This window comes from Cryptomeria japonica, chromosome 4, assembly GCF_030272615.1.
Source record: "Cryptomeria japonica chromosome 4, Sugi_1.0, whole genome shotgun sequence".
NCBI classification, from domain to species: domain Eukaryota; kingdom Viridiplantae; phylum Streptophyta; class Pinopsida; order Cupressales; family Cupressaceae; genus Cryptomeria; species Cryptomeria japonica.
The window spans coordinates 403,118,467-403,140,048 of NC_081408.1; the positions used below are offsets into that span (position 1 = coordinate 403,118,467).

The 21,582-nt window shown below is 38.0% G+C and overlaps 1 protein-coding gene across 6 annotated transcripts in view; it reads right to left on the reverse strand.

Annotated features, from left to right (window-relative positions):
* Positions 1-1,598: 1,598 nt before the first annotated feature.
* Positions 1,599-21,582, reverse strand: part of LOC131074686 (uncharacterized) — a 104,509-nt gene continuing 84,525 nt past the window's right edge. For 5 of the 6 annotated variants that reach the window (XM_058011368.2, XM_058011365.2, XM_058011366.2 and 2 more), the window contains 2 exons: positions 2,376-2,461; positions 1,599-2,278 (listed from right to left, as the gene is read on the reverse strand). In XM_058011368.2, coding sequence (XP_057867351.1) covers positions 2,266-2,278; positions 2,376-2,461 — 99 coding nt within the window. In that variant the 3' untranslated portion in view covers positions 1,599-2,265. The remainder of the gene's footprint in view (positions 2,279-2,375; positions 2,462-21,582) is intronic. The other variant, XR_009113103.2, reaches the window with a different exon arrangement.

Here is a 21,582-nt window from a genome sequence, read left to right on the forward strand (position 1 = left end):
ATAAGCACAAATTTGAGAAAAGATACCCATGTTGTTATACCCATATTTTTCACAGACCAAACCAAACCATTTGCTCAACTAGATGTTAAGTGTATGCAAAACTTTCTTTCAATGTCATTGTTTTGGCACATTTCAGACCATAGTTCATGTATTCCTTCAATGCTTCGCATGTATAGCAATTTCCTCCTGTTTGAATTTACGACTTCCTTCAATGCTTTTGAATTTTTTTTCACCCTTCCTGCCTTTCTTCAAATGCTCAAAACTCATAATCAATGGTTTACCTTTTTCAAATGCTCAAGACTCATAACCAATGGTTTGCCTTTTTCAGGTTTCCTCAAGATAGTTAATAACATGTTGACGAGCGCCATACTCTGGTGATACATTTAGCTAACAATTCCATGCATATATATATATCCCTATTCATTTTCATTTCACCCATATTTGAACTAATTCATAGATATTCATTCCCCACCTTGAAATCAGCATATTTTATACCTTCCAAGTTCATTTCTAAGGAGGCAAGATTGACCTAAGTCGATCCTAAGCAGCTTGTAAATGATCCAATTTCAAATTTAAAATTTCTTGGCCTATTACGCTAGTCATTATGAGCTGACTTAGTGCATGTTACATGTGACATGTGTTCGAGTATTTAAAAACATTCATTGTATATCTAAAATATGGAGGAGAATAATTACAACACATTTCAATTCTAAGGGACAACAAAGCAACTGAATCGGCATCATCATGTAACCATTTGCATTTTTGTGAATGTTGCTTTGGATCTTTACCATCGCCATTACTTTATTCCAATGGATTTGTCATGGGAGAAATTGTTCACCTATAGAGTCAATAAACTCCTCAACAATGTCTCTAGACACCACCATGGCAGATTCAGTTATCTAGAAGGCAAAGGCAAATAGGTCCTCATGCACAATTTCTACCAAATCAATCTTGTGTCTCAAATCATTCTCATGCACAAAGGTCAATCCCATGGGATTGATCCAGCCAAATTTTGGGAGCAATTCAATTCATATTTTGACATTTTACTTCCAACACATAAGAAGTTGGGATTTTGAGCTGTAGGTTAGAAAGTTATGATCAAAACAATAAACAACTATCTATCAGCCACCAAACTTAGCTATGTGTTTTCGTTTCTATTATTTCCAGATTTCAAATTTTTGTTACATGATTTGTTACAACTCTAAATTAGATTTACTGTTTATTATTTTCACTAAACCTACTTTTCATGAAGGAATCCACTTATTTCTTTATAATATAAAAGAAGAAAACTTTAGGACAGGAATTGTGCAGAAATAAGTGACCTTTCTCTCTTGAATAAACAAAACATTATAGACCTAAGTGCTAAAGAAATGAAAAGCATCTTGAAGGAATCAAGAAAGTACCATGGTAAGCAAAATTTATTTATTAGAAAAAACATTCTTTGGAAACATTATAAACTGCTCTGCTAACTTGATCTAAACCATTTGATTCATGGGGATGTTTAGGATAGAAACTGTGCAGAAATAAGTGACCTTTTTCTCTTGGATAAACAAAACATTATAGCCCCAAGTACTAAAGCAATGAAAGACATCTTGAAGGAATCAAGAAAGTACCATGGTAAGAAAAATTTATTTATTAGAAAAAACATTCTGTGGAAACATAATAACCTGCTCGGCTAACTTGATCTAAACCATTTGATTCATGGGGATGTGTAGCCATTGTTGTAGCCCCCATCCCCATATCATATCTAAGATTTTGGGGATGCTTCTGGACATCCTATATTCGGATTCCCATGTTCCCCGCTCCTTTTCCTTGTACCTAAAATTGGGACCCTGTGGAAGATGAAATTATGTTTCAATGGGTCGAAAGTTCAGAGATCAGACAAATATGAAATGACAGAATATGTGTTCATATGGATAAACCCCATTTATATACACATTTAAAAGTGGTTCTTAAAACTAGGTAGCATGAAGTCCCAAACTACTACACTTATGGTAATACTAGGTAACTTAAAGTCAGTAGATATGAAATTTCCCTATTTCTATTTTGTCAAGTTGGTAAATCATATAAATTTTTAAGTTTGTTGGCCAACATTTAAGAAAAAGAATTTGCAGATGATTCCAGAATGGAATTTTCTCATGCATACTTCCTGTGCCAAACAAATTGCTTTCAGACAATGAATCTCGTGTAGTTAAATTTGAAAGTCTGTTGGCCAGCATTTAAGAAATATAATTTGTAGACGATTCCACACTAAATAAATTTTCCTTATGCATATTTCCTGTGCCAAAAAAATCGCTGTCAGATGATGAATATCATGTAGTAAAAAACTGAGGAACATTTCAAAAAAAATCATGGTATTTTCAAATAAGTTAAACCTTCCATCTGCCCTTCTTGTTCCTTGCAAAGTAATACAGATCCTCCTTGGACCACCATAGTTTCGGTGCTCGTTCAACCATATCCCCTGAACACATATCAATTATAATTAATGATATAGCATGTATGATTGCCCAACAGTTAAAACCTCAATTCTGCAAGTTGCATTCATCAATTCATTCATCTTATGATCTACAATATACCGATAAGCAAAAAAGGTGATCATATCCATCAAAACCCAAAATAATAATAAACAAAAAAACATAAGAAAATATAAGACCAAAGAGAAAATACAATGTCACATATCCAGAAAAGGCATAAAAGCTCTAGAGAATAAGTCTCAGATTTTAAATCTATTCAATCCTAAATTTGAAATTTCCCTTCTATAATATATCTAGAACTTGTTGCTTTCATATCTGTAGCACATACTGTTTGTTTAATCCTTTCTCATATGACATTATCTTCTGTATGTAAAGAGGCCAGAATGGCATGACCTAATCAAATGTAGCATGTAATTCATGAGAATCATGGTATCACTCCATTTACATGGCATCACAAAAGCGTAAACGGAATTCAATTGCTTGGTTTTAAAACAGAAAAACCTTAAGAAATTAAACTGTGATGATCAAATATAAAACATAGAGATAAAAATTAAACATATTACATAAAATAATATCAAATGTTAAGAAAACCAATAGGATTTTAAAAAATATTTAACTTTACCTGAGAGAGTCGGCATAAAAAAAACAAAGAACTGTTCTTAAAATAGCAGACCATGTTGTCATGGAGCAGGGCCTATTACTATAGGGATAGTCTAATGTTTTTAACCTAGACCCTCATTGAGTTGTAAAAGTAACAGAAAAAAATACTCATTGCTGTATAAAATTTTAATTCTAAAATAGATCTATAAAAAGTGAAGCATTTTTTAAAATGCCTTAAAACCATAGTTCCATAGGGATGTGTTCATCCTGAGAGAACCATGTCTTGGAAACTGGGCTATATGGAGGATGCAGATGAAAAATTCGTTTCACGGCCCTTGTGACCAATGAGGTGGGACATTTCTGAGATGACCTACAGAAGTAGGGTATGTCTGCAGGATGCCCCCTTGATGGGGATCTTGGGGAGATGCCTTGACATCTCCAAGATGACCTAGTCACATCAAGAAGTCCCTCAATTGTCTCAGGGAGGCTGGAAAGTCCCCACAGCGTGGGCAGCAATAATGTACATTTTTTAAATTTAAAAGACAAAACGAAGTTTCTCTTTGGCATGATAACGATTTTGATTTGTGTAAAAGCTTTGAATAGACAAAAAATGTGATGGCGTGTATAAATGATTGACCTTGGATGAAAGAAGAAATGTTTACACAGTATTGGAGGCAAAATAGACTAGTCAAATTTAAAACAGCTGTTATAGTTTCTGTTTATCAATAGGCAGATTCATACTCTCTTAGCTATTACTGTTTCAGTTACTGCTAGTACTGACTACTGTAAGGAGTTTCTAAAAACAAAAAAGAATACAGATTAAAATGATTCAAGAATGAAGATATTACTATCTTCAACTATGCGGCCTTTACCATTTAGACAAGGTAGATTCCCTAACTTCACCATTAGTTCTCTGAAGAATTGAGATTCGGTCAGAAATAGTGAGGATCAGGTGTCCAAGAAAACATGGTGATAAAAGTATGAAAGATGGCACGCACTATGAAGGTCCATGTGGTCTTGAATGGCTTAATTTCATCTCGGTGGAGGCTCTGCCCCTCAAACCCACCCTATACTGCAATATTGAAATTCCAGGGGTATTGCCCCCAAAACCCATCCTTGCTTATATTTGTGCCAGTGCCTGTCATCCCCAAGTTTGGGTCCATCATCCCCCCATCCCACATCCTTGAAACTTCATGAAAAAATGATTATATACAAAAATCATTCTGCTCGTGCTTAGTTTTTCTCTCTGTGTAAAAATGAGCAACTAAAGGATAGATATATATAAAAAAAACATATCACTTTATGAAAAACTTGGGAAATGGCAAGTCAAATGTAATGCTCCACTAAGACAAGAAATTTATCATTTCTTGTAATGCAAATTCACAAAGGCAGGCTTCTTGTAATACTATTTTATCTACTTCATTATCTTCCCTTGGCATTTTCTAGACCAAAAGCTTCTAACTTTAAAGTATGATGCATCTCACTACATATGGAATTACCTAAAAAGTATGGCATGCTCTCAACAGTGTTACTAGATCCACTCACAGGTCCTTTACTGGAGCATGGCCACATTCAATTCTACGTTGATCTAGAGTAATTTTTTTTGCTCCAAAAAAGTTTCCCACATGCAAAAACATCTCTAGAGGAAATACAAAAATTGCGGGAATCGTTTCTCACAGCATTGAAAGAATTATTTGTAAATGATTTTATAAATCAAAATTTTAGCAAATTTCTTGTAAGAAACTATAATGTCCCTTCTTTTCCGTGTTCTCTTGTAGTGTAGCTGGTGTTGACTATTAGGGTTTGTGTCATCCAGTTTAGAGCAGTATTTCATTGTCACCAATGAGCCCAAAGGATTTATTGGAGTTGTTTGACATTTTGTAGAGGGATTTCGGACAATATGTTTGTACTTAATATTTATAGTAAGTGTTAGTCAGGATACCAACTTGGTCAGATGGCAGATTTACTATTTCTGGATAGTCCGTGATTGCTTAAATTGATGATATCTTGTCAACATAAGGTGTTTTAAGATGTTATTTTCAACAACGTTAAAATATTTGAGTTAAATTAACTATTTAAGTTTACGTTATCTAATTTAATAAAGTGATTTCATTTTGGTGCATAGGGAGTTATAAGGTTTTAAATTATTAAATAGTGTTTTTTGGAAGTGGCACCAACTTAGAGAGACATAAGATGAATTTACAATCAAATTAAAACGTTGTACAACCCTAATTAGAGCGTTGATGTCATCTTCCGACCTTAAATACCTCTTGTTTTATATTCGAAGCAGCTATGTATTAAATCTGCCATTTATCCTTATTATAAAAAGTAAAAAAAAAATATTTACCTATGTATATTGTTGGTGAAATGTTAATCCTAATCTCTTTGACGAATAGCTTAACAAAATAATCAACGGGTGTTTTGACCCAAGGGACATAACCCTTTTGGGAAATGCGGTTAAGAAGATAGACGCCTCTCTTTACAGACACGTCTCCTCACAACAAAGAGACACAGCGTATGAGGAGATTAAGAAGGGCCATCGGGTGCCAAGAAGGGGATACGGAGAAAAAAAGGAGAATTCGCACAGGGTCAGAAAACACGTTGGCAGCAAAACAATACTCCAGCACATCGGTCACGATAACATCTTTCTGAATGTTTATTAGATTCATATCTGCATACTGTTATGATTCACAAACACAGCATTACAATCATAAGGAATAAATTTTAATAACTTCAGTAATCTACAGATAATTGGCCCTAACAACATAAGCAGATTAATATAGTGGATTTACAATTTAACAATAATTTACACAGGCAAATCAAATAAATACAAGATGTATGTGGTAATACGAAAGACTATGAATGAATCATGAATGCTCAATCATTAGGAACATACTGATAAAATATTTAAGTATTTAAATCAGAATTGCAGTGCTTACTTGTGAGGGAGGGAATGGTGGTGTAATGGAGAGGTTAGGAGAGACTCGTAAGTTGGCTGTCCTAGAACAACCCCAGAGGCGTCTAGGCCCTTGAGAGCACTTACCTTGAGGAGTCTAGCAACCTGGTTACAGCCTCATCCCAAACTCACAAGGCAAGTAAGCCATGAAGAAGGTTGATATATGAGGAGATCAGTTAGAGTCACCAAGTGGAGCAAGAAGGTTGGAGGAAACAACCTCTCTTGGGGATGGGTAGAGAGACTTTAAAGCAGTCCTCATAGTAACCTCCTTCCAAACATCATGTTTATATAAATTGGAACTTACATCATAATGTTAAACTTGCATGTTTATTAATCAGAGGAATGTATCTATTTGCATATGGTTTTATTGTTATATGCAGGAAACTATATTTAATCATATGTTTCTAAGTTGACAAGGTATAATCTCAGAATCATCTCTAACCCTAACTTTGTAATTTTCTGGTTCATAGGACAGAATTTAGTAGGGGACATTACAGTTGAGCTTGGAGATTTTTAAAAAGGTTTTTGGAGCTCATTTGCAGTATGTTGGAAATTATTATTTTTTGATATTTCTCTCTGAAGAGAAGAAAACCCTATGTAGTTTCTGGAGATTGGACTCAGTCCATCTCAGCCTTCCTGAGGACAAAATCCCTCTTGGAGAAGACCTCGTGGTGAAAGATCTACCCTGGCTGGTATATGTTGGAGATATCTTACAGGTATTTCACAGTGCCTTCATAGTTGGAGCTTGACAAATTGTGAGGTCTCTTTCAAGGACAATTTGCAGGGCTTTGGGATTATTGAAATTTTTTTAGTGTTGTGTGTACTTATTTCTCCTTTGGTGGACACTGCTTTAAAGAGGAAAATAAAATATTATTTCAAGTTTGAATCGACAAAGGAAATTTGTGAATAAGATATGACGCCTTACTAAATCTAGCAGGCATATAAAGATAGAACGTGGGTTGAGGCATAAATTTGTTGATGTCTTAGGATGTGTATCTTTCTGCAATTCACTCACATATAAGAAATGTCCAGACCATAGTTGAACTACTCGCCAAAAGCAAAAACTCGCCAAGGTCAAAAAAAAAAACTTGGCAAAAAACTCGGCAACATAAAAAATTGCTTAAATTTAATAGAAATGTTTTTTTTTTGCAAAATTCAATGAGGAGATGCATCCAATGAGTCAATAAATGAGTACGCAAAAGAAACAAGCTGATTCTAGATATATTTGATTGATTTAAATGCAAATTGGGTACAAAATGGCATCCTCTTGTGGAATGCTGATGGCTGATAGACTGAAACAAAATGAAATAGCAAATTGTTCTTGTAAAACTAAAAGTAAATACTACATCAAAACATTTTACATCTTCCTCTTTCCATCTCTGGTGCAAACCAGGGGAGAGATAGAACTAGAGGGTCTGGCCCTAGGAGTCTGATGTGGCTTCTCCACCTCGCCAAAATTAGGTTGAGGGTAGCAACCCTCGCGGGGGTCTGAGGATGAGAGAGGGGTAGAGAGATAGGTCTAGATCTTGGGAAGCCAGGAGAGAGTGAGATAGAGTGGTAGAGAGAGGGGATAGAGGAAGAGTGATAGGGAGATAGATAGGTCTAAAATTCGGGGCAGATAAAGTGAGTGTGATAGAGAGAGCGAGAGCATGCTGATAGGAGCCTATTGATTACTGAAATTTGACTGTCTGAAAATTTAAAAGATCTTCTAAAACCTAGAATTACTTAAATGTTACATTTCATGTATATATTCTGATGAAGAGATTGAGACTGACTTGAAAAAAAAAAATTAGATAATTTTTTTGTGTTTGGGCCTCTTTTTTTTTATGCAGCCGAGTTTTTGCTGGAAATTCGCCGAGTTTTTCCAGCAAAAACTCTGCGAGTTAATGGCATAAATACTCGCGAGTTTTTCAAAACTCATAGAGTACTCGGCGAGTATTCCATCTGTGGTCCAGACATTCCTTCACAACACAACATGAGTACATCTACACCCTCCCCTTTTCAATGTTAGAAGTATGGGGATATCACATACATCTCTTCACAGCTACAAACATCTGTTAATGCATGGTAGCTTATGCAAGATAAGATATTCCTAACCTTGCTTGTTTTGTTATTTATCTACATGCTTCATGTCTGATTTATATTGCATATGATTATCGGATTGTACAAACATTGCTTATCATTATGCTATCGGGCTAACAACCCGATAGCATATTAATGTCAATTGTTAATTGGCATTAATATGCTATTGGGGTATTAACCCGATAGCATATTAAATGCTATAAGTTATCGGGTTAAATTCGCCGATACATACTTGCTATCAGGTGCATAAACATTGGCACCAATTCACATCTGTTATCAGGCTTAATTATATCGGGCATATTTGTTATCGGGTTTAATGAATACACCGCTTCATTTGGCATTAACATTGGTTAACAAATGCACCGGTTGGATTATATACATCGTGCACTTTGAATCATCGGTGTTTATATGAACTGATTCATTATATTGATCAGTCATTATATTATGATATTACAATATGCTATCGGGGGTTTTTGAACCGATAATCAGCATTGTGTTAATGGTATAATTGTAAAGGGCACCGATCAATGGGTGCATTGATCGGTCATGCCTAAAAGGCATGACTGGTCAATACACCAATTGACCGGTTGCCTAAATGATATATATGCCAATTGAATTCATTTGGAGAAGACATAGAAAATATTAAATGATCTCTCTCCTTCAGACCTACAGATAAAAATCAGAATTATTAGACATTGACATAATTCCTCATATCCATATATAGCATTCATAGTTCATAACTTGTTCTTTAATTGAAATTGAAATAACTTTACAACATCCACAAAAAGAGCATCACTTTCAGCAGCAATAACAATTGCATTCTTGGGAACCTGAAGATTCACCACAAACAGGGACATTTTCTCTTCAAGATATGATCAGATTCTTGGTCATATGTGGGCTTTGTTCAAGAGTTCTTGGCTAGAGATACTCTCTTGTGCTACATCTACATAATCTGTTTGACTCACCCTACCTAGATCAGCAAATAACCACATTTGCATCCCCACATCACCATGTATCTGAGGTTAGCTAGCACCATCTGATTGGATCATCCCAAATTGATGCATACATAATTGGTCACACCCCATTTATATGTCAATGTCTCAGGGCACAACAAAATGTGATGGAGGACCATTGCTCCACGAGAAAAGGGTGAATGATACAAGCACAACCATGCATGCTAGTTCATCAGCTTCAGACAAGCTTCTTTAGTGCATACCACAACACAATGGGACCTGTTGTGACTGAAAAACACACAGGCAACACTGAGAGGGGGAGGGGGTGAATCAGTATTGCAAAACTTTAAAAACTTAAAGATAAAGCATACAATAGAAAACCATAACTCTAGTACGCAAGTTATCCCAAGGAAAACCCTTTCAGGTAAAAAATCACGTCATTTAAGAAACTTTCTTTACCAAGAACAGGCACCAACCCGATGAGCACCAACTCAGTATACAAAAGGTGGGCTCCAACCCACAATGAGCACCAACACCTAAAACAGAGGTTCCAACCTCAAATATACATTAGTGAGCTTTGATTTAGAATTTTACAAAATAACCAGAATCCTCTTTGAAACAAACTCTCATTAAAATAAACTTCACCCTGCTGTAACAGTCAATCTCCAAAAGATGCACACTTTACTCAGTATTACAAATCTCTCAGCCAGCTTCAAAAGAAAACCAAAACACTCGTATGTTCTGAATAACAACATAACACAGACTGCTCTCAGAGATATATATGATATCAATCTTCAACCCCTACGCTTTTTGCTTCAGATACGTCAACCTCCCAAAACTGTCTACAACTCTAATCCATTTTTTATTTGCACCTTCAGACTTAAAGCAAATGACCACACACGATCAAAATTGATTCTCCCTCTCTTTTTCAAGACACCCACTTACAAGATGAATTGTTTTTTTTAATTTTAAGAATGATACATACCACTTTTCAAAAGATCACATACAAAGAACAAATTTTTCAACCAAAACCGTAACACATCACCCACAGAGACAGCAAAAAGCAACCAACAATATGAAAGCGCTGCTGAAAAAATGAACTTCCTGAAGGCAACAAAACCAACTCAGCTATCAAACCAGTGTACAGTTATCATGCTCGATTCTATTTTTTTTTTAAATGGCTTCCATCAGATCACACACGTCCAGTAGAAAGAATCGAAAACAAAAACAATTCTTCAGAAGTCTACCATGTAATCCAATCAGAAAGAGGAAATAAACCGACGCCATCAGCAGGAACAAAAGAGTTGGCAAACATCAACAACGTGAATCATAAGTAACTCTCCACACACCAAGCACCACATACTTCACCCAAAAAAACTTCGAAATGGCTGCTACAGATATACTTCAGTCTTTCAAATTACCCTTTTTCAATCATCCAAAAGCACAAGCTGCTCACACATACAGCAATCAACCTGCCAAAGAGAGATTTCGTTTTTATGCAGGTCGACACATCAGAAATCTGCCATCTGTGCTTTTCATCACATCTTCGCTTTCAAAAACGCACTCAATAATTACCAGAAGTGTTATGTAGAAGGCTGAGAGAATAGTCACAAAAAACGTTTCAGATTCCCTTCTGAGGTGGCCATACAGATTTATAAGAACTGAAAACAAACTCTGCAGGACATTGTCCAGACATAACTGTGAACCCAGAGATGCCAGAGCAGTTATAGAAGAAGACGAGTCTGGAAAAGAATGCCACAAAAACCAAAGAAACGGGACTCGGACTCTGCTTGGACTCGGCAAGGCCGACTCGGACTCGGACTCGGCTTCAGACTTGGCTGGACTCGGGAAACTGAAAAACTCAAGAAATTTAGAGATTTTTAAATATTTTGAACCCCAGTCTATGTCTGGCCGAGTCTGGCGAGTCTGGCGAGTCTGGACCCCAGACTCGTCCGAGTCCGAGTCCGAGTTTGCTGGACTCGTGGGGGGTGACTCGGACTCGGACCCGCCGAGTTTGGGTGATTTCTGGTGATTTTAGTTTCTATGACGAAAACACAGAACCCATCACGATGAAGAAAAATTACTCAACCCCACAGCCATATGCACATAACAGTCATCACACATTCAACTTGAAATATAACAGTTGACATTTAACATGGCACATGAATCTGACTTGTCCAGATACAAATACTCAGCCAAGAAACTCAAATGCCACCAAAAAATATTGACATCAATGACAAAATTCTCTACAATGACTATTTCACACATCACCCCATCACAAATGGGGACCCCCTCTTTTGATTTCAGTTTTAGATTAGATTGCTACAAGCGATCCTTTTAGATGAATAAGTTTGAGTTTATCTCACATCCAACATTTTGAGAGTCAATGATTCACATCTTTTGCTTGCTTGAATGAGAATGAAATGCAAGTTTGGCTAAGGCAAGTTGATTTTAGAGCTCAAACATTCTAAGAAGAGGGAGTTGAGGATGAAATTATCATGAAGAGCTGGAAATGAATCAGGTCAAGACAGCGAAAGTTGCATTTTTAGAAGACTTCCTTTGACCCCTAAAATGTGCAACTTAAGCATTTCAAGCATTTCCTTTGACCCCTTAGATCAGCAAACCGAGGTCTTGCATTGCATTGCTTTGATTGAGATCATCGTTTTTGCCAAGTATGTTGCTAGGAGGTTCAAGCAATTTCAAGTGTAGAAGGATCAATCACTTCCTTTGATTGCCTAGATCGGCGACTTCAGATTTTAGTGACTTCCTTCGATTGCCTAGATATCGACTTAAGGCTTTTTGATCATTTCCTTGCCTCCTCCAATCAGTGATCTAAGATGTCTCATTTCCTTCGATTGCCTGGATCAGTGAAATAAGGGGATTCTACTTCCAATCAAGCTCCCAATGGGTGACTTGGGCATTTCGAATTTCATTTCCTTGAGGGTCAAAATGTACAACTTAAGGGATCAAGTGATTTCCATTGCCCCCTCAAAAGAGGGGCTTAAGGATGAACGATTTCCATTGACCCCCAAAATGTGTGACTTAAGGAAATATCATTTTGTAAAGAAGATGCATTTGACGTGTGTGCCACCTTGAATGGGCCCCATGATATTGAAGGAAGAACGTTTTATTTAAATTTGAATCTGTGATCACAAGTCGGCCTTTTGTTTTTAATTGCAACTCATTAAATGGGAATCACAAGTTGGCCTTGTGATGAGGTATCGCACCCTTTCAAACAACTATAAAGTTCTGTTGATCATTGCATTTGATCAACACAAAATCGATATTGCAAATGCTCTTATGAAGGCAGCAATTCTGATCAGGCTTAATAGAGATTCTATATTGTCAAGTTTGCTATTGCTGGAGTGCGAATTCATTCATTGTTGATAACGATTTTCATCAAGGAAAAGGCGAAGTCATTGAGGCATCAAATTTAATCATCATCCACAGCGAATTTGTCATTAAGATCAGCAAATTTATCATCAAGGACAGCGACATTGTGACAATTGGAGATCAGTGACATTGTGTCCATCAAACTCAGCGATCCTATCATTGATCAGCGAGCAAATTTGGAAGGAGATTATCAATTCTACATCAGCAATTCAATGATTTCCAGCCATTTGACTCCAACCAAAGCCTTTAAAGAGGGCAATTTTGCCAAATTATCGATCAATTTGAAGTTGTTTGCAGGTCTGAATTGACTGTTATTTGACCATCTTTATTGAAATCAGACCCTGATTTGGCGCTGGTACAGCTTCTTGCTTTTTGTTTTTTCATGATTTTGATCATATGATGCTTTGATCCATTGCATTCCAATCATCTAAGTATACCTCAAGGCGTAATTCATTAGCTTCGATAGTCATGTTTGAGAAGGATCAAAGTTTGCAAGCTAGGGTTTTAACATAAGAACCTAGGGTTTTAGCAATATTGAAGATTTTGATGAATTATCAGCTCTAGAGCAGAAATTGTAAACTTAGGGGATTATATTTCACTTGTAAGCATTAATACCATATCATAAAACTAACTTGGACAACTCTCATAGGTAGAACATGGCAGGAGTACGACAGACTCTCATCAAGGAGGACTCAAAGAGAGAGGCGATGGAATCCAAGATTGCATCATTTTGGGGCAATGTAGGAGACATCAACCTTGGCCAAATCAACATGAAGAAGTTTCAAGGACCTTTGTACACCACCAAGCCTTCCGAACATTTGAAGATGATGATCGAGAGCGAAATAGTGAAGGCGGCAGGTTTCCCTCTAGCTGTACAGTGCAATGAATTGATCGTTGAGTGTGCCAAGCACTATGATGCGAGCAAAAGGATGATAGTAGCACCTGATGGCAGAGAACTTTCATATCTATCTGAGAGAACTATAAGTGAAGCCTTCCATATACCTGAATTCACTGCCATGATCTATAAGAGCAAGGAAAAAGAACGGGCATTTTATGATGATGATCCCGATAAATGCCTAGGCATAATTAACAAGTATTGGTTATTGAAGAGTAGGCCTGGCCTATCCAAGATACCTGCCAATCTCCACAAGATTTACTCCAAGCAAGAATTCAATGACTTGATCACTATGCTCAACTGAATTGTAGGAGCCCCTCAAGCATCTCAGTTCGAGAATTGGATGTTCTACTTCATGGAGATCATATCGACTTGAAAGGAGAGGATCAACTGGGCAAGGATTATAAGCAATAACATTGATATACAGGCTTACAGCTCAAGGAACTTGTGCGAACCAAGACATTCTACATGAGTTCATACATCATATATTCACTTGCTAGAGCTCATGAATATGTAGGATTAATTTATAGAGGTCCAGTTGGTACTAGAGCTGGAGAATTGAGAGCATGTGAATCATACACACAACTACATTACCCTAGCAAGACAAATTACAAAAGAGTAAATGATGCCTTCACAATGCACATAACAAGAACTTTGCAATGTGGCATTCATCAAAGACTATCCCCACAAGCAAAAGAGCTAGTAGAGAAGTTCGGTGCTTGGTTTATCCAGTTTTTAAAGTTCACCTACATAAGGATACAAGGATGCTCTTATCCGCCCTACATGATACCAAGATATCCTACTGACAAGTTGGTATTGCTTGAGTTGGTGAGGTAGTTGATGGCATACAACAAAGTACGAAAGAATAAACACAAGTCAAGAATTCCATTTCCCGTTTCAGTTGGACATTCATTGGAAGTGTGCCCATCTTTGCAAGTAGCAGAGAAGGTGGATGAGGAATTGAAGTCTCACCTTCTTATCCCATACTTTTCTAGAGACAGATGTGATCACTACAGCATCAAGAGATCAAATGGAAGAAGTCACAAGCATAAGTTACAATTGGAAGATCATTTTATGAATGCTCAAGATGATCTAGATATAAGAAGAAGAATGTGTTCAAGGCTACCTATTCACATCGTCAGAGCATGCAAGGTCTTCGACATTCCCGATCAAGCACGAGATAGTGGAAGACACCTCCTACCGATATATGAGCAAGAGAAAGATAAAGAAATAAAAGTCAATTGGATTGAGGTGGAGATCACCAATTTGAAAGATCTAACGAAGCCAGTCTATCCACAAATTGAAGAGTCAAGGCACTGTTGACGTGTATTTTGTACACCATCATACACAGAATAAAATACCAATAGGCATCTTATCCTCTCTTGAGAAAAAGCCTCTAACTGCTGAAGATTCGCATAAAGGATCAGTTAGGAAGACTCCAAGGTTCTGGTTAGTAGGGTCTCTACGTGTGGACAAGCTTCCAGCGGTATGATGTGATTTGCTGTATCCTTCAAGGGGTCTTACGCTTCCAAAAGTTCAAGATTTTACTAAACTAAAGAAACTTTTAAAAAAATAACGAAAGAGTAGGGTTTTCAAGGGGTATAATCTAGTCTAACCCTAAGAATGACTTCGTGTAGACAAGACTTGGCAAGATTCAACCAACTGCAATTTTGCCATAAGATAACAACTCAATTGAAATTGGTGCGATCTTCTAAGGTAATAAAATGATTTTCAATGCATCAAAGATCAAAGACACTACCACGAAGGTACATATCCAAGATACAATAATGATTGAAGGTTAAGAGATTCAAGGTATTCTCCAGTCGACCACGCAAGGCGTTCCTACAATCAGCAAGAAGCTAGTGGTTTGGATTACGAATCCTACCAAAGATCAAGTTTCACACTATGTCCTTCAAACTAACACACTACTTTGATTGAGCATGATTCAAGTAAATTGAACAACCATGAAGATAACCAAGAAAGTTGCAACAAAACACCATAACTTCAATATTTCATTGATTTCCAAGTCATCATATACAACAATTGCTTGAATTCCTTCCCTCAAAACTCAATCTTGCTACAAAATAAAATTGCTTCTAAATTCTAATCTCTTAGCTATCTCTCTTCTCTATTACAAAAAAACATTACAAATGAAATGAAAATGAGGGTATAAATAGCATCCTCAATTACAATGAAAGGTCCAGATTGAAAGTAGATCAACGGTCAAGATCATGACACCTAAACCCTAATTAGGGTTTGTTACAAATGGCCTCCTTTTTACTGAACAATATTAAATGCATAGCCAAATATTAAATTTGGCACAAAAACCTAGGAGACATAAACCAATGACAAATAAGATGCCATGTCATCTATAACAACCTCTCATCTAGAATCTTATTCCCTTTCCAATTCTCTTTTTTAGCATATGCAATGAATCTTGACACGATTCCTTCGATCTCTGCAATTGGAATCTCGGGAAGATTCTTCATACTCTCTTCCAAGTGGATGACCTGATCGAATGCATCTAGAAGAGCTGCGTCCCAAGTAGATTCAAGTTCCTTTGATCTTTCAATCAGGAGCATGGTGGCAAACATCTGATCATATTGCTCGTCTGTAACATTTGCGTCCTTGCAAAAGATGACCTTGATTCTATCCTCTAATTCCTGCATATCCACATCTGTCTCGACCTCGATCCTTCTGCCAAGAATGGTACGAAGTACCTCAAATACCCTGTCCTGGATCGGATTGATCACCTCCTCCACTTGGCTGCATCTGGTACTGATGTCCTCAAAGAAAACACTCTTCATATGGAGTAAGGTTGACCACTGAAGCAAACTGTGAGGTCCTCCATCCATGATCTTTTCTTGCGCTAAGACCTTCCTTGATGTGTGTCTAATTACTTTCAAGACAGCAATGATAACATCTTTGGTATGGGCAAATGCGGCTACTGTTATCATCAAATTGTGGATTATCTCAAGAACCTGGATAGCTTGGTGAATAATCTTCATCATCCTTGTTACAAATTCTATGGCCACTGTGTGAGATTTATCCATCCAAGTACTTGTACGCTGGACCATATTCCTGAATCTTTCTGCCTCATTGATTGATTGAAGTGGAAGTGCCTGCACTGGTGATCTAGCTGGATCCTAACGTCCCAAAGGTTCATTGATGTGACTGAAATATGTCCTCCATGCACCGACCTCTCTCTCAAGCTTTCTATTCTTCTCCATTTCTTCTCTAAGCTTGTCCTTCAATGCTTCAAATGAATCGGTGGCATCATCCAACGTCTGCTCTGCTGTGGATGGTCCTAGCTCCAAAGTCTGTATATCATATTCCTCTGCTAGGATCTCACCTTCATATTTGTCTACTGCCGGTGTAGCTATCTGCAGTTTTCTGGATCCACTCTCATCTCGAATCATCTTGGACATCTTGGTAGCCTTTCTCTTCTCTGTTACTTCGTGTGAGCGTCCAACAAGGCTTTCCAAATCAATTGCATTGTCCTCGTCCTCTACTACGATCACCTTGGTTAATCTTTCCTTCAACCAATCTGGGATAGCCGATCTTGTCTCTTGAACTTGAATTTCTTTATGCACTATTTCTTCTTGTCTGGGAGGAGATGTCATTTCATTGTCTTCTTTATCTTCATCTAACTCATAATCTTGGAGAGATCCATCTGGTGACCCTTGCTGTGCCTGTCCTTCCTCCTGCCTGTCGTTCTGTACCATCGACTCCATGGATTCTTCCACTTGAAGTGTCCTTTTCTCCTGTTGAGAAGATGTGCCGGATGAACGATCTCGGTTGGCCCCTTGTTTCTTCTTGGAAGATTCTCTCTTTCCAGGTCTCTCTTTCCTCTTCGAACCTCTTGGATGGAGATTGCCCTCACTGGCACATCGAAGGTTACCTTCACCTGAATTTCTAGGATTAGGATTGCCTTCACTCACACTAGCTCCACCTTCGGCTGGTTTCTCTTCCAAAGTGAAAGTCATAGCTATACCTTGTTCTCTCAACTTCTGATGCTGTACGTCAACCCATCTGCAAGTACAAGACAAGACTGGTGCCATCAAAGCACCTAAATCCACGACCTCGGGCTCATTCCAATCCAACCTTATTGTTTTACTTTCTCGATCATAGGATGACTGGATATGTCTGCCACTGTCCTGTGCTTGGTCGGCCACTCTGTAAATCTTGCATTTCCTGATGAAATCCAAAGGCAATCTAGAATGCATTTTTCGTTTCACTTCAAGATCATCTAAGAGATTCATCATAAAATCTTCAATTTGGTACTCATGCTTAAATTTCCTACCGACTGTCTCCTCTAAATGTCCATGTGGATCAAAACTTTCTCTCAAAGCAAAGGTTGAAAAAGAATACAAGGCTAACTCCTTCTCTGCGTCATCCATGGCTAAAGCATTAGGACATACCTCAACTGAATTGCCCAAAATGATAGGTAATGGAACTCCATTCTGATGTCTGTGTCTGAATGCCTTCGCATATGCTGCCAACTGTCTTGTTACTTCAAGTAACACAATTCTGTCTGTCGGATATCTCGGCAACATGTATGGCGGTAAAGGACATCCATGCACTCTAATATAAGTGAATTTCGGAAACTGAATAAACCAAGCACCGTACCTCTTTACCAATTCCTGTGCATCCTGAGATAATCTGTTGTGAATCCCACCTTGCAACGTCCTTGTGATGTTCATCGTGAAGGTATCATTAACTAACTTGTAGTTGCTTCCTGGCGGATGATGCAAGTAGGCATAGGAATCACAAGCTCTGACCTCGCCGGGTCCTCTTCCAATCACTCCCCTGTGAGGTAGTCCTGCGTACTCAAAACTCCTGATCAATGCATAGATGACATATGAACTCATGTGGAAGGACTTGGTAGCCTTGAGTCTCCTCAACTGTACGTCCAAGCAATGGCTAATCATCCTAGCCCAATGTATCATACCCTTTCCCTGAACTATCACCTGGATGAAGTAGAACATCCACTTCTCAAAGTAGAAGGCGTGAGGGGCTCCTGTAACTCGGTTGAGCATTGTAATCAAATCTCTGTACTCCTCCTGGAAATCAATTCTGTGTGGTGTGTTCGGTACCTTGCTTAGACGGGGACGGCTCTTGAGTAACCAGTTCTTATTGATAATGCTTAGACAAGCATCTGGATCATCTTCGTACATTGACCTGGCTCCTTCTATGCTCTTGTATATCATGTCCCTGTGCTCTGGAAGATGGAAAGCTTCACTTATAGCTTCCTCTGAAAGGTACGCCAAAGTGTTTCCCTCATTGGACACGATCGTTCTGGACTGTGGATCATAATGACGAGCACACTCGATCATCAACTCGTGGCACTGAACAGCTGGAGGAAAGCCGGCCGCCTTAATGATGCCACTCTCGATTATTCTCCGGGCGACAGGTGATGGCTTGCCAATGTAAGGGACCTCTCGAAACTTCTTCGTGCTGAAGTTGCCTAAGTTAGTATCTCCAATGTTGCTCCACTTCGACACAATCTTAGTCTCCACTTCTTCGGTCTTCTGATCTTCTTTCATGAGAGCTGAACGACTGGTGGATGCTCCCACCTTCGGGGTCGCCATACCTACACAACATTTCATAATGAGAAACTAGATCTTGCAATAAATAACATAGATTACAGAATATTTTTAGGAAACTTCATGATAAATCCTTGAGTTATCATTTCCTAAAAATGATTGAGCTAGGAATTCAAAATTTAAGCTATGATGATCTAAAACTTAAAACAATAAAACCAAATCACCATACCTCACGAGAGAGCTAACTCTAGAATGCAAATGAATAAAATCACCTAGGCCAAAATTGACGTTAGATCTCTCTTCAACGTGATTTCTTCTTTAAAATATCAACTTCGCCACCTTTGATATGTTCTTGATGTGATCTTCAAAGCAACGTGCCTCTTGTCAATTTCACCACCCTTCAAGTCTTTGACGTGATCTCCAAGTTCGCTCAAATGTAAACTTCAAGTTCGCACTCCTTTGAATAATAGTTCGCACCACTTTGCTTGAAATGAAAGCTCGCACTTGAATGGTAAAACGATGATGTAAAAATGAAGGTTTTCACCTCCCTTTATAAGCGCTTACCTCTAATTTGCTTGGGCCGACTTTTGTAAAAATATAGCAATTAAAAAAAACGATTTTAAATCAATAATAACGGCCGACCTCCATATCTTAGCGCTCCATTTGATTTTTATTAAATTAATAATTAATTATTAAATGCCTTCATTTTTAAATTAATAGATTTCGATTTTTTTACAAGGCAAAATAATTAATTAATACCAAGCGCAATATTTAAATGCCATTTAATTGATTTTTCAAAACCCTTCGAACTTAGCATTTAAAATAAATTAAAAAAATGTTTATTTAGCGCCAAAAATTTTGAAGATGGGAAATACATACCTCATCGCCCTGGTCCCTGACTGAGGGACAGGAGCGATCCATCACTTTGTCTTGATTCTTGCAATTTTTACGTCCAAGGTCTCCATCTCCACGTTTGAATTTGCTATTTTTGTTGGGTCCTTCGAGCTAGATTGACTTGCATGTGTGAATGAGCGCCTTTGGATGTAATATCGCCCTGGTCCCTTGGAGAGGGACAGGAGCGATCTTAATGTTTTCCCTTGAAATTCTCCATTCTTGACATCAACTTCTCCTTTATCATCTTTCAAACAACGCTTTGAACCCTTTGCAAGTTTGTTTTGTCATGATCTTCGAAGGAAAATAAGTGCTTTGGCAAATATCGCCCTGGTCCCTTGGAGAGGGACAGGAGCGATCCTAGTGTTTTCTCCTTGATCTTGCATCTTTGATCTCAAATTTCCATCACGAGGCAAATAATAAACTTGTTTCTTCATTCCGTACTTGTTCCACTTGAATTTTCCAAGGCATTTAGACGTTTGGAAGGATCATCGCCCTTGTCCCTTGGAGAGGGACAGGAGCGATCTTAAAGCTCTAGCCAAAATGCGTTATCTTTTAACCTTGGTTCCTCGTTCATTGCCTCTTAAAGGACGTCCTTGATCTTGTGTGAACTTGCCTTGTCTTGGTTTTGACGGAACATGAGTGATCCTATGCAAATCGCTCTGGTCCCTTGGAGACGGATAGGAGCGAACTGGGATATTTTAGTGCAAATCTTTCAATGTTGGCGACCTTTGATGCTTTGTGCTTGATTGGAACACTTCGAAACGTCCTTGCCACCTTGTTCTCCGTCTTAGAGTATCTTGAATTTGAAGAAGAGGCAATATTATCATTATATCGCCCTGGTCCCTTGGAGAGGGACAGGAGCGATATTGGTCCTGTAGGCTTCATTTCATCTTATCATCTTCGAAAATTATCTTCAACAGATCCGTTGTACCTCCTTTCATTCATCCATGCCTTGGGATTGATTGTAACTTAGCAAGAAATTTGTCTAAAACAAAAATCGCTCTGGTCCCTGCCTGAGGGACAGGAGCGAACTTGGGCATTTAGGTCCCTTGTTGACATTTCATAATCTTCAATTTATCTTCAACGGGTTCAACTCATCGTCCTTCCTTGCCTCAAACATAAAACTGACTTGATCTTTGCCCAGAACGTACCTTATGAAGAATTTCGCTCTGGTCCCTGGGAGAGGGACGGGAGCTACAAAGAACTTCGCCCTGGTCCCTGACTGAGGGACAGGAGCGATTTTTGCATTTTGGGTCATTCTTCTTCACGACGGCACTTAAAGTTATATTCATTTGGTAGAACACATCTCCTTGGACCTCTTCAAATCATCAAGTCGTAAAAATCCTGCAAGGACAAAGCAATATTTGATTTGTAGCTCCGGTCCTTCACTGAGGGACAGGAGCGATATTCTTCCCTGAGGCATTTCCGTGTTCGTGAAATTCTTCAATTTATATTCAACGGAAAGATCACGCCTTCCTTCATCACTTTTAATTCGAAATTCATCTCGACTCTGCAGGGACAGTAAGATATTTGAAAACGAGCTCCGGTCCTTCACTGAGGGACAGGAGCGATTTTGCTCCTACAGGCCAAAATAACATGATTTCACAAGTTTAATCAATTCACGAGGCAAAAACAAATCATTCCCAATGCCCGGGATCAAAAATCAAAAAAGTCAAAATTTGGTCAAAATTCCTCAATTGGACAAAAATTCACATTTCATCCTCAACACTTAGACAAATTTAAGCTCTGCACTCAAAAATTCCAATTGAAAATAGACCATTTTGGCGAA